At 43.2% G+C, this 14,315-nt stretch overlaps 1 protein-coding gene across 1 annotated transcript in view; it reads left to right on the forward strand.

Annotated features, from left to right (window-relative positions):
* Window positions 1-15: 15 nt before the first annotated feature.
* Window positions 16-14,315, forward strand: part of CAT (catalase) — a 39,382-nt gene continuing 25,082 nt past the window's right edge. Inside the window, exon 1 of the mRNA XM_047691596.1 lies at window positions 16-217. Within this exon, the coding sequence (XP_047547552.1) occupies window positions 152-217 (66 nt within the window). The 5' untranslated portion in view covers window positions 16-151. The remainder of the gene's footprint in view (window positions 218-14,315) is intronic.

Below are 14,315 nucleotides of genomic sequence, written 5' to 3' on the forward strand. Positions count from 1 at the left end.
GGGACAAGGGGCGGAGCTGAGGGGCGGAGTGACCGGCGGAGGCAGAAGTAGTCTACTTTAATTCGCGCGGAGGTAGTTGGCGTCGTCCGCTGAGGGTGGAGACGTGAGAGCCGAGGCCACCTGCAACGTTCTGCAAGGCCAGTCACACACGATGGCGGACAGCCGGGATCCAGCCAGCGACCAGATGAAGTTCTGGAAGGAGCAGCGGGCCGCGCAGGTATAGCTCGCGTTCCCCGAGCGGGCCAGAAGGTTTGCGCAGGGAGCTGGGCGTCGGCGAGTAACGGCCCAGGCTTCGCCTACGCAGCGGCGGTGCGGGGGTGGGGGGGGGGCTGCACCACTGATCGCGGGCGGGGGTGGGCGCTGCTTTTCAGCCCCGGTGGACTGGTCCATTCTCGGGAGGAGGGGGAGAGGGCTCTGGGTCTGGGGGAAAGGCTGCTGCTGGTTTTGTCGTGGGCCGCAGAGCGTGGGTGATTGGCTCCAAGTTTTGCAGTTTTGCCAGCTGGGACAGAGGTCGCAGCTTGAGGGAGGAATGAAGACTCAGGGGGAAAGAGGCAGAGAGCTACAGCTGCAAGAAAGGAAGTGAGGGAGGAAATGGGAACGGGGCTCCAGCCTTGACCTTGCTCAAGCAGTTACTCCAAGGTTCCATATTTGCCGGGTGCCATGTGGGCAGGGATCCTGTTTTATCATCTCGGTAGCCCCAACAGCAGTCACAAGTACTTCGTACGCATGGCAGTCAACGACGAAATAAAGAATTTTTATGTCCGTAATTCCATTTGCATTTTAAAAACACCATGCCAAGCATTTTGGAGCTAGAAGCGACGTCAGGGCTTGGTTAATGCGTTTATTCACACGTATTCTTGGAGTGCCTGCCTGTGCTAGTCACCGTGCTGAGATGAGGTGTACAGATGCCGGTGAAGCAAGAACTAGAGCGTAGGGGAGCTCAAAGTCTAGTCAGGGAGACAGCACAGATAAACAGGTGATTACCATACAGCGTGGTGATGGCTCTATTATAGGTTATCTGTAAGTGTAAAGGGAGTGACTGGACTTGGCTGGAAAACTTCCCAAAGCACGTGACATCTGAACAAGAACTTTAAAGGTGAGAAAGGAGTTCAGCTCCGTGGTGGTGGGTGAGGCGTTCCTGGCCTGTATCCAGTGGTGCAGAGTCTCAAAGAGCATCTTTGAGCAGGTTGGGTTAGTTGGGAGTGCTTCTGATCTCAGTCTTCTCTTGCCCTATTGGACCAGAGAGTCTTGAGGGACTTGCCCAGTTCCCATGGCAGAGAGAGGGCCAGAGCCATGCTTTTTCTCATCTTAATGTTCTTTCTCAAAATTGAGTTAGTTATTCATGAACTGGAGTATTAATGCTAACTGTCCTGTGGATCGCTTTATAATTCTCTGCTCTTGAGAAGGTTTTCATGCCCCTCTTAGGGCCTAGCACTTCTCTCTCCTTGTTTTGTCCTTTATTATATGCCAGGAGGGTAGTTCCGTTTTTCATGAGTTCCTAAAGTGAACCAGAGAGACTTGGAGTCTTATCAAGGATGGGCAGCCAGTTAGGGGCAGAGTCAGGATTAGAACTTAACTGCTGGGGGCCAGGATTCTTTCTGTATCTAGTGGTCGCTAAATCCTGATTCACATTGAAGTTGTCATGATACTCTGTGAACTGAGAGCAATATGGACAACGTAGTGAGTGTTTCATAAAGCACAATTTATTCATTTTTAAAGGACCCCTTTAAATTTTGTTCTGAAACTAGCTTGCCTCTATATTTTGAGAATCATTAACTGTTGTTAAATCATTACAGCACTAGTGGCGATTTACCCTACATGGTTGCCCATGTGTGAAACATTGGCTTACAAGAACACATCTATAATGGGGGGCTGATAGTTGAAATACTGTTGTCTTCTCTGCCGATGGCATGTCTGTGCGCTGTGTGGATGGTCCTGATTGGCAGTCACTTTAATGTCTTGTTCTTCACTTTTAGCTGCTCTTGGTGAAAACTGCTTATTTCTTTGAGATGACCTCCTTCTCCAGATCCTCCAAAGAGAATTTTGCATATGTCCCATAGCCTTTCTAACTCTTCAATGCTTTTTTTTGGAAAATTTCATACATGCAGAAAAGTTGAAGGAATCCTGCAGTGTATACTTAAATATACTCACCACATTTTGCTATGTATCCTTTATTACATGTTTTTTAAATTACATGTTATTGTAACTGTCCATTCCTTTGTATATCCCAGAGTAGGTTATAGCCATCAGTAGACTTCACCCCTAAGCACTAAACTTGCAAAACAGAGTTCAATATTTGTTTATGTGTTTAAGTTAATATGTACAGTGAAATACACAAATATTCAGTGTACCATTCCATGATTTTTTAAAAAAGATTTTATTTATTTATTTGACAGAGAGAGGGAACACAGCAAAGGGAGTGTGAGAGGGAGAAGCAGGCTTCCCGGTGAGCAGGGAGCAGGGATTCCCAGGACCCTGGGCTCATTACCAGAGCCTAAGGCAGATGCTTAATGGCTGAGCCACCCAGGCGCCCCTCGGTGATATTTTGATACATATATACCGGAGAATCCTATTCCCTCCTCAAGGTACAGAGACAATTATTGTCACCCTGGAAAGTTCTCTCATGCTGTTTCCCAGTGATTTACTGCAACCTTTGCAGTCTTGCCCCAGGCAAATCCTTTTTGATTTCTTTTTAGCCTTTGGCTTAGGTGCTTTTTTGTGTTAACACTTCTTTAATTCAGCAAAAATGTTTTAAGATTAAAACAAGAAAAAAGTGTTTTAAGATTCATTCATGATGCTGTTTGTATCAGCAGTTTGTTATTTTTATTGTGGAGTAGTATTCCATTGCATGAATACAGCACCATTTGTATACACTGTTGCTGGGCGTGAGGGCTATTTCCACTGTTCGGCTGTTACGAATAAAGCTGCAATGAAAAGTCTTAAACAGAAATTTTTGTGCACATATGCTTTTATTTCTCTTAGGAAATGCCTGCAGTAGAATTGTTGGGTCATAGGGTAAGTGAGTATTTTATAAGAAATGCTAAGTCTTTTTCCAAAGCATTTATACCATTTAACACTTCTGTCAGCTGTGTATGAGAGTGCCAGTTGCTCCATATTCTGTCAACTTTGGTGTTGTCAGTCTTTTAATTTTAGCCATTCTTGTGGGTACGAAGTGGTGTCTCACTGCGGTTGTAATTTGCATTATTCTCATGACCAGTGCGAATGAGCGTCTTTTCATGTGCTTATTAACCATTGGGTTATGTTCTTCTGACATAGCTGTTCAACTATGTCCTTTAAAAAACTAGATTGTCTTTTTATTATTGATCCATAGCTCATCTTTGAAGTCATATGTGGACTAAGGGCTGTAATAATTCCGAAATGTATTACGGCATAAACATAATAGAAATTTGTTTCTTACATGATGGGCCAAAGTGGTTTGGGATGAGTACTGTATGGCCTATAGTTATTGAGGGAGGGTTCCAGGCTTAGCTTTAAAGGTTGCCCTGGGCATCACTGCCCATCTGTAGAAGGTTAAGAACATGGAGAAGGGTATGTGGGGGGTTTAGGGACTGGGCTATAAGTGGTGTAGGTCATTTCTACTCATCTTCCATTGGCTACATTGGCTCCAATGGCCTGTTACATGACCACACCTAATAGAGAGGGCAGCTGGGAAATGTCTACCCCAATCCGGGTAGCCGACTTACTATGTTATCCAAACCATACATTCCATATGAAAATCTATTTAGTCATTTCTTGTGATGTAGTGATAGGCAGGTATAATCTTTTTTTTTTTTTAATGTATGTCATTTTTCTGTGTAAGTGGGCAGCTTTTTATCAACATCCTCCCTCCCACTCTCTATTTTTTTCTTTTTCTATTCTTTCTCTCTTTTTTTTTTTTTTTTTTTTTTTTTTTTTTTTTTTTTTTTTGTAAGTAGGCTCCACACCCAGCATAGAGCCCAACAGAGGGCCTGAAATCACGACCCTGAGATCAGGAGTCAGATGCTCAATCAACTGAGCCACCAGGTGCCCTTTCAGTTTTTATTTTTATTTTTATTTTAAGGTTTTATTCTTGATAAGATTATTTGAAATATTTGCTAATGATTGAAAACCCATAGCAATGTGTTTTGTTTTTTTTTTGTTTTTTTTTTTTGTCATAGCAATGTTTTGACCATTTCTTGCTGGAAGCCTTGATAACTCACCAAGAAGAGAAAAAAAAAAAAACACATTAGCAACTGTTGTGACACTTTGACTATTACAGGTACTAATATAAAACAGCCTGGCTTGAAAAACAAACTTTTCCTCTTTGGGTGAAGGAGGGGGTGTGTTCAGTCTCTGTGTGCTCAGAGATACAGTGATATATGACCTTTAAGTCTGACATTTATCTTCCTTGTAAAATGTAGCTTTTATTTTATTTTTTTCTGGGTTAAAACACCCACTAGTTCTGTTTCTGGCCTCTTTCTTACTTTCTTGTGTCATTTGCTCCTTCACCCTTCCCCGACTCAGTGCAACAGCAGGGACAGGCAATTCTCTGCGCGCCTGATAGCACTTCTTGTTCTTGCTCAGGGCACTGTTGTTGGTCTAAGGCCATAAACGTTGCAGTTCTGGTAGCAGTTACCATGCTGAAAGGGCCTGTTTAGAAGCTTTCAATGTACCCTATTTAGTACCAATAGGATCTTTTCTTTTCTTTTTTTTTTTTTTTAAAGATTTTATTTATTTGACAGAGAGAGACACAGTAAGAAAGGGAACACAAGCAGGGGAAGTGGGAGAGGGAGAAGCAGGCTTCTTGCTGAGCAAGGAGCCCGATGCGGGACTCAATCCCGGGACCCTGGGATCATGACTTGAACTGAAGACAGACGCTTAATGACTGAGCCACCCAGGTGCCCCCATTTGTGTTCTTTATTAAGAACATAGTTTGAATATTATAGGAAAATAGTATGGTGACAGATGGTGACTACACTTATCATGATGAACACTGAATATAGAATTGTGAAATCAGTATGTTGTATGAGTATGTTAATTAAAATTTTTAAAAAAGACTTGATTTTTTTTTTACCCTTTTTGAAAAGATTTGACATTTTCCACGATACGTTATTTAATATATTTTTTTGAGTGACCATACCCTAGGTGGAGGGAACAGGATAACTTAGACAATGAGTAAAGTAGAATGAAAATCAGTCTTGCTTCTAGAGCTTAGAATGACCTGTTGGCATTGACCTATACAAGGCACCTGGTGGCTTAACCATGATGAAGTTTGCTTACAGGACAAAGTGCATCCCAGTGAGAAGTCTCTGCGTGTAGCCCAGGAAGCATCCTTTTTGGTCATGAAGGCAATCAGAAACTTTTCCCAGTGTTATCACTTCATGTATTTTGATCTTGTGAATCGCCCTGGTGTGATGGGCCCTTAATTAAGGTCGGGTGCCTTCTGATGCTTAGAATGTCTTAAGGTTAATAATAGCAATAACAATAATAATAATAAAGCCAATCCAACTACATCTGGAATTTAGTATTAAATGGCCTTGGTAGTTAGGGTTTTCACATTTTCTCATGATGGTACACGCTCTCTGGGCAGGAGCTGGCATTAACCATCTAGTCAGTTGCCTAGTGTGTATTTTATGTGCAGTGCTGAATTCTGCTCTTTGTCGTGACCGAATGGGTGGCTCTAGGGAAAGAATTCAGTATGGACTGTGGTCACAATGAGCACCCACTTGTTAGAGTTACTGATGCAGCCTGCCCTTTCTCTCCCTTCACCTTCTTCCCTGTTTCTTTTATTAGACATCTCTCCTTGATTCTTGATGTTAAAAAAAACTCGAAAAAACAAAAAAACACCCTGAAACTTTATATTGTGAAAAATTTGAAACCGGAACTGAAGTAGAGAGGATCATATAATGAACCTCATAAGTGCCTTTATCTCCCAAAGATAATAACTCTGTAAGAATACCACTGTCACATCTAGAACCTGAGCAGTAATCGCGTACCTTTCTCAGCCAGTCAGTGTGTTCACTTTCCCTGATTGTGCAGAAAAGCATTCACCTACAGACCAAAGTTGACTGTAGAAAGGCCTACTTGCAAGAGTGGCCCCTGGCTGGTGTCTGGAAGTTGGATTTCAGGAAGGCTCCCCTACCTGGGCTGGTAAGAGCAACTGATTCCCAGAGCTGTGCAAACAATGTAGTGTTTACTGAGTCCCTGCTTTCCTGCTGGGAGCCAGAGGGCACCTCCACCATCAGCTCCTTATATAAACTTCGTGTGCTGAGTCTCTAATGAGCTTCCCTGCTAGACAACATTTCACAGGTGTTGCCACATCTTGCTGGAGGGTTAAGTGTGTCTTGGGTGACCCCCCCTCTCCCACCCCTCGCCCCGGGAGAGGACTCTGGAAGCTTGTGCTTGTTTCTTCTGGACTTCACTCCACCTGCCTTTCTCCTTGCTGGGGTTTTGCTTTGTATTAAAATGCTATAATAAATTACAGCCTGAGTATGACTCACTGCTGGGTCCCATGACTCCTCCTAGGGAATCACCTGGAGGTAGATGGTCTTGGGGACTCTTGGCACGTCTGTCTGTCTCTCTGTCTGCTTTTTAATGCTTTGTTTAAATGCAGTCTGAATAAGGTTCACATGTTGCATCGGTTGATATGTCTTTTAAGCCCTTCTTCTGGTAGTTATAAACACAGTTCCTAGTGGTTTTATGAAGCAGTAAAGGGTCAGGCTTTACAGTCAGATACGATTCAAATTGTCACTTGACTCCTGGGCAGGTTGCTTCACCTCCCTCCCCCATGGTTTCTCCATATTAAATTTGGGCTAATAATTCTCCTTACCTTAAAGGATTGTTGAGGACTCATTTATGTAATACATGCGTGTAAATTAATACATGTCAATTACCCACCACATAGAATGCATACAGGACATGTTAGCTCTGTTGTTTTAAGAAATGCTGTAGTATTGTGGTTAAGAGTTTGCATTCTTTTTTTTTTAAGATTTTATTTTATTTTTTTATTTACTTATATGACAGACCGAGATCACAAGTAGGCAGAGAGGCAGGCAGAGAGAAAGGGAAGCAAGCTCCCTGCTGAGCAGAGAGCCTAATGGGGGCTCGATCCCAGGACCCTGGGATCATGACCTGAGCTGAAGGCAGAGACTTAACCCACTGAGCCACCCAGGCGCCCCCAGAGTTTCCATTCTTGAGCCAGTTTGCTTGGGTTCAGATTCTGATTCTGACCTTTTCTGTGTGGGTGACCTGGAGTAAATTGCATAACTTCTCTGAGCCTCAGTTTCCTCTTCTTTATAGCGAAGGTATACTCATACTTCACACAGCTGGATTAAATGTGCTAACCCAAGTAGAGTTTAGAATAATGCCTATATACTAAGTTGTTTTTGTTATTATGAGGTTTGAGAAAGTTCTGTAAGTGAGATCTCTCACCCACAAATTCCATACCCAAGCTGAAGCAAGAATCAGCAGGATGAGTCAGTTCCAAGTGTTATTTTCATTACTGGTAGAGGCTTGGTTGGAGAATGTGGCTTAGGCGTTTTGGCCGAGAGGACTTGCTAAAATAACGCCTGTGTTGAATTTACCCCTTGCATTTAGGCAGTGGAGATTACCAGGCCAGCCCCTGGGAGAGCAGGATGTGTGCTGCCTGTGGCCACTGGCTTCCAAAGGGGAGAAGGGTGGGGACCCTGTGAGGCCTGGGTTCTTTTCCCAAACTGCCTAGTCCCTTGGAATGGGTCGGGAGGCTTGGAGCACTCTGGTCTCTCCCCTTTCCTCCAAAGAAATTTGAGGGCCAAGACAGTCTTTGGTTTCTGTACATGGGTGTGTACATTGTGCATATTTGATGAATCTTTGTTGAATAAATGTAGAATGTTAAGCCATAATTTGCTAGAAAATATCGTATATTCTGTGTTGATCTCTGAGAAGGACAAGATGTCATTATGACTCCTTTGAGACTGAAAGTTAGGGATGGGCTGTATTACCAATCTTTGTCAATTAAAACATGGAAGAATGATGTTTAGTAAGTTCTTGGAACTTCTGTAAGCAGAGCGCACTAATAAATGGAAACTGTTGATAGAATATTTTATCAGAGAAAGCCAGCCTTACTCCTCCCAGGAAAATTTCTTCATTCATGTCTTAACTCCAGCCAAAAATAAGAAAAAGCAAAGCCAAAATGGAGTTTTACTTTGAGTCCTTACTTTTGATCATGGTGTCAGTTTTTAGACAAGCCAGAGTCCTTCTTTGCCAATTTCTGCAGCAGTTTTCATAACATTTGTCTAAAGGTGTTTGATCAGAATTTGAAGTTATAAATTCAAACATTTCCCATTTATTTTTGGGAGGGGAGATGCAGGGGGAGAGAGAGAGAGACTTTTTTTTTTTTTTTTAAAGATTTTATTTATTTATTTGACAGACAGATCACAAGTAGGTAGAGAGGCAGGCAGAGAGAGAGGAAGGGAAGCAGGCTCCCCGCTGAGCAGAGGGCCCGATGCGGGACTCGATCCCAGGACCCTGAGATCATGACCTGAGCCGAAGGCAGCGGCTTAACCCACTGAGCCACCCAGGCGCCCCGAGAGAGAGACTTTTGTTGCTTCTTTCTTTCCACTTAGAAATAATCTTTCTTGGCCATTTTGTATTAGTCCATAGCTTAATTTATTCACATGTTGAATCTACAAGCCTTTTTATCAGTGCCACGCTCTAACCAACTGAGCTAACTGGCCAACCACTCTACAAGCCTTTTTATTTTATTTTATTTTTTTTTAAAGATTTTATTTATTTATTTGACAGAGAGAGATCACAAGCAGGCAGAGAGGCAGGCAGAGAGACAGGAGGAAGCAGGCTCCCTGCTGAGCAGAGAGCCCGATGCGGGACTCGATCCCAGGACTCCGAGATCATGACCTGAGCCGAAGGCAGCGGCTTAACCCACTGAGCCACCCAGGCGCCCCTCCACAAGCCTTTTTAAAAAGATTTTTTTAAAAAGATTTTTATTTATTTGACAGACAGAGATCACAAGTATGCAGAGAGGCAGACGGAGAGAGAGAGGGGGAAGCAGGCTCCCCACCAAGCAGAGAGCCCGATGTAGGGCTCGATCCCACAGCCCTGGGATCATGACCTGAGCCTAAGGCAGAGGCTTTAACCCACTGAGCCACCCAGGCGCCCCTAAAAAGATTTTATTTATTTATTTGAGAGAGAGAGAGAGAGAGAGCAAGGAGAGGAGCAGAGGGAGAGGGATAAGCAGATTCTGCGCTGAGCATGGAGGCTGAAGCAGGACTCAATCCCATGACCCCAAGACCATGACCTGAGCTGAAATCAAAAGTCAGATGCTTAACTGATGAAGCCACCCAGGAGTCCCACACAAGCCTTTTTTTGTATACTTGTTGATAACGGCATCGTGTCAGGCATCAGGGTTATAGATGTAAAACGAGTATACTGTCTAGAGAGGGAAAACAGTGAAGCAATAGGGAATTATAAATATTTTGTTCTGTGGGGAACAAGCAGATGCCCTTGGCCTACCTCGAGGGATGGCATGGGGTGGGGGCAGGAAGAGCCTGTTCAGGAGAAGCATGTGTGAATGCCATGGATAGTTGTCAGCCAAAAAGACATAAATTCCTTAGCAAATACAAATGCTGCTTTCCCTGAGAGAGAGCGAGCTCCTAGAATTCCCCACCAATGAAAAGCTTTTCTGTCATTAAAAAATTCTAATCCTAAAGAGAATCCTAAAATTATAATCCTAAAAAACTTTAAAGAGTTTTTAAACTCAGTGATCTGAGTTTAAAACAACAATAACAACAGCAACATAATAGTCAGCAAGTTGGAAGAAATCTCTTTGCCCATCATACTTGTTATATAGAACAGGTAGACCTGTGCCCCAACATTGAAATCTATGTAAAATCACTGAAATTCTCCAATCATACAGTATTACTCATTAAACGGAAATAATAACCCGTCTCTCACTAGATTATTGGTGGCTTAAGGGAGATGATTTATGTAAGGGTAGCTAGGATAAAGCCTCACATATGGCAGGTGGCTCAGAAATGGCTGTTAGGAAGAGAAATTAGCAATTCTGTACAGTTCTGTCATTTGCGTTGATCCTCTGTCCTTCTTGGTTAGCGTTGGACCAGAAATAGCTATTCTCCGTCCTCTTACCAGAGAAAGCCCAGAGCTGGCATCCTGGGGTGTTGTTTCTTTGGTCTGTAGCTGGCAAGAATCAGGGGCACAGGCTGCGGGGCATGGCTGTGGTCTGCCCTCCTCCAAGACTGCAGCCTGTCCTGTTGTTTGTGCAGAACATAGAGATTCCTCTTGCCTCACAGCCTCTGTGGTCTGTGGGGATGGTGGGGGCAGGGCAGGGGCAAGGCCGGTGGAGTGAATGAGTGAGTGTTGAACTGGGTGTGCCTGAGAGGCCCTTATTCTCAATGCCGCACCCTCTGGATGGTACCATGAGTGCATGTTGGGATGGTTGAGCTTCTCATGTGACCCATGTGCCCTATGGCTGTTTTTTATGACCTTGACCTGCAGACAGGCTCATACTTGTTTTCTCCTCCAGACATTTCTCCCCTAGCACCTATATAAAGCCTGCCACCCTTTTGCTGCCCTTAACATCATCCTGAGGCTGCTGGTTCTGCCGTTTGTGGGCTTTTTGTTCCCCCTTCTCTCCTTTCATCCCCTCCTGACCAGACTCTGCCCTTCTCAGCTGGTGCAGAGAGTGGCTTGGCTTCACCTGACTGGGCTCCCTAACCAGGCAACCTCTTCTAAGTGTCCCATTCCTGGCTATTTTTGTGGTTGTTTTTAGCCCCGAAGGGCTGGTTTTCACTGCTCTCCGCTTACTCGTTCAGAAGTATTTGAAATGCTGGAGATTGCTGCAAGTTTGCCCTAAACCAGAACAAAAACAAATTGTGTTTAAACTGGGGTTGATCGCAGTGCTCCGTGCATGGTGCTGACCCTGGAATTGGACACGGGGCGCTCACTGCCTTCTGAGCCACCACCTCTCCCCTCTTCCTTTTGTCACTGCCGTTCTAGACACTGCATTCATCGCCTCTGCTTCCTTCCTTCCTCTGCATTCCTGGGTCGGCCCGCTGAAACTTACACCTCCAGGGTCACTGATTTAAAGTCAAAGACAATGGTCACAATCCTTTATTACAGGACCTCAGATGCACCCCGTCAGAGTCATTTTTCCTTGGCTCAAGTCACACCATCAGTAGTCGTCAGTGGCTGGCTCGCTCTCATTTTATTTTATTTACCCTTGAAACTGTCATGGGACTGGTCACCAGAGGCCCCAGGTTTCCAAGACCAGAATCCCCTTTTCAGTCCTCAGTTCCATTGGTCTTTGTGCAGCAAGTGCCACTGTTGGCTTCTGTCCCGAAATTCTCTGTCCCGGAGTTTGGACTCTGTGACAAGCTTCCATGCATTCTTTCTCCTTCGCTGCCTCTTCCCTTCCTTGCGAGGGGATGGTGCTGTCCCTCAGTGCTCTGTCCTGGTCTCTTGTGTCTCACCCTGCCCCTCTTCCATGTCTGGCACCCTCACGGTCACGGGCACACACATATTCTTTTGCCCCTGCCCCTCTTCTGTCAGCATTTAGTGGCCATAGTTTCAGTGTATCAATCTTGACAAAGGAATTTACACACTAAATATAGCTGCCTTTGAGTTGGATTTTAAGACTGCGCTTTCCCAGCCTCGAGCGAATGTCCTATTTCATTGAGTCTGAGATGCCAGGTACTGTGAAATGTACCAGCGCCCTATACACTACTCAGGAGAAAACCCTGCCTGGCCAAACCAGGATGCATTGCTAAGAGGTCACGGATGGTAGGACATACCCCAGCTTTAAAGATCTTAAACTATTAAAAAATTGTTTTTATTAAAAAATTATTTTTTTAATTTAAATTTAAAATTAAATTAATTAAAATTAAAATTTAAAATTATTTATTAAAAATTATTTTAAAAATGTTACCATCAATGAACTATGATAGGTAACATTTGTTTAAGAGCCTGTGCTCAGCAGCGGCCCATTCTCTGAAGAATTTTCTCTCTGCATTGTAATTATTTCTCTGAAGAAAGAAAGTAGAGAAGAAGAACCTTATTTAGGGTCTTTCCCTAAAATGTAAAAATAATTACATATCTATCGTATCTATCGTATGCTTCTTTGTTTTCTATGCAGTCATTTTAAGCTGAAGATGTAACTCCAAATGGAGATTTCATGTTTTTAAATTTACATGGGCAAGTGAAAATAAAGCATAATTTAGGGAGTTTTTTAGAAAGTAATTAGGTAATTGGAAGTGGACACTTGTGGTGTCTTCATTAAAAATGTCTTTAAGGATTCACAGACCTGTACCCCTGAAGCAAATACTACATTATATGTTAATAATAATAATTTAAAAACCCCCCCAAAATTTTTTTTTTCCCCCCAAAAAATGTTTTTAAGGGAGCGCCTGTGGGACTTGATTAGGCGTCTGTGTCCGGCTCAGGTCATGATCCCAAGGTCCTGGAATGGAGCCCTGAGTCAGAGTCCCTGCTCAGTGGGGAGTTTGTTTCTCCCTCTTCCTCTGTCCCTCTCAGTCATCTGCACTATCTCTCTCTCTGAAATAAATAAAATAGGACCTTAAAGCATGTTTTTAGGAACTGTAGGACATGAGGATATATACATTGCCTTCATTAAGTCAATACAAAATACAGATAATTTGAAAAACTTCTGATATTTGATTAGATGTAGGTAGACTTTCTGACTTAAAAATTATTTTAGGAAAGAAAATAGAAATCTAAAGAAAATTAAAATGACCTATAATGATATCACTTAAATGTTATGATAGTTTTATTGTTACTTAAATTTTTTTGTGGATGAGATTCTTTTTTTTTTTTAAGATTTTATTTATTTATTTGATAGAGATTACAAGTAGTCAGAGAGGCAGGCAGAGAGAGAGAGGAGGAAGCAGGCTCCCCGCTGAGCAGAGAGCCTGATGCGGGGCTGGATCCCAGGACCCTGAGACCATGATCTGAGCCGAAGGCAGAGGCTTAACCCACTAGCCACTCTGGCGCCCCTGTGGATGAGATTCTTAATGGTGGCATAGTATTTCATTAACTCTGCCTCTATTTTTGGATATTTAAGTTACATGTCAGCTTTCGCTGCTGTAAGTAATATGACACTGAACAACCCCTGTAGACTGAGTTCCATGAGAGCAGGAATGTTGATGTTTGCTGCTGTGGTCCCCAACGCTAACACACCATAGGCACCCCTACACATTTTTGTAATGCTGTTGGGTAAATTTACTCTAAATCTTAATGCACACTTTCTTCCTGACTCTGAATATACCTAGGGAGTAGAAAAGGGAAGCTAGGGAGATGATTTAATTGCTTATTTTGTAGTATTTTTGGAGATGTATCTGGAATATAGTGTCCCTCAAGGCAAGCAAATGCATTTAATAACTGCTTTTCATTCTTTTTTGTCTTGGGTTCTGTAAGGAGGAACCTTTAACCTCGGAGTGTCCATTATCACTTCCTCATAACATAGAGATGAGAAAAGAGGGCATTTTGAGGCAAGACTGCTGCTCACACCAAGCTATTGTTATCTTCCAGAAATCTCTCTAAAGCCTTGCACTTTTTTTTTTTCATAAATCATGTTTAAAAACTCGTTTTCCATGGTTCATTCCCCTGCCCCACTTCTCATTTTATTTAATACAGCTTCATTTCCTTAGGTCTTTTCTTCTCAGCAAATACATGGCATCCTTCTCACCTTCTAAGATACACTCTCTTCTCTTTAGTTCAGGTCGGTTTCTCTCATCGAGTGTTGCCCTAAACAGCCCCTGAAGTCAGGGATCTTTTTCTTCTAGTCTTTGCCCTCCCTTTGGACTTCCTTCTGTGTGGCTGACCCAGTTGAAGCTTTTTCTGGCACACTTTTTTTGAAGGCAGATTATATACACACGAGCGTGCATGAGGAAAGCTGTTAAATATTAGGACTGATGATCTATTAGAGCAAGGAAGAGAGTCTGGATGCTATACTTGTGGTGGAGAAACCCAGATTCACTTCTTAGTGGATTGGTATTGCAGAGGACATTCCTGCATCGGGTGAGAGGGAAGCCCCTTGGCGCAAAATTCCAGCATTCTCACTCCCGACTTGCATGAGTCTGGGCCATCAGGTGAGACCATCTCATTTTTTTAGTTCTTTATTCAGCCGTCCATTCATCCGCCTTGCTGTGCATATGCCTTCTCTGGGCCTGGTTTTTATTCTTGACCATATCGCTCCGACCTGGTGGTCCGGAGGGGGTGTGTGATGTGCTTTTACTGGTTTCATGAGTGATATAAATGACAACTCGGACCTGTTTACCTTTCGCTTTCCCGAGCCTCTTGGTATCCTC

This window comes from Lutra lutra, chromosome 10 (assembly GCF_902655055.1).
Source record: "Lutra lutra chromosome 10, mLutLut1.2, whole genome shotgun sequence".
NCBI classification, from domain to species: Eukaryota; Metazoa; Chordata; class Mammalia; order Carnivora; family Mustelidae; genus Lutra; species Lutra lutra.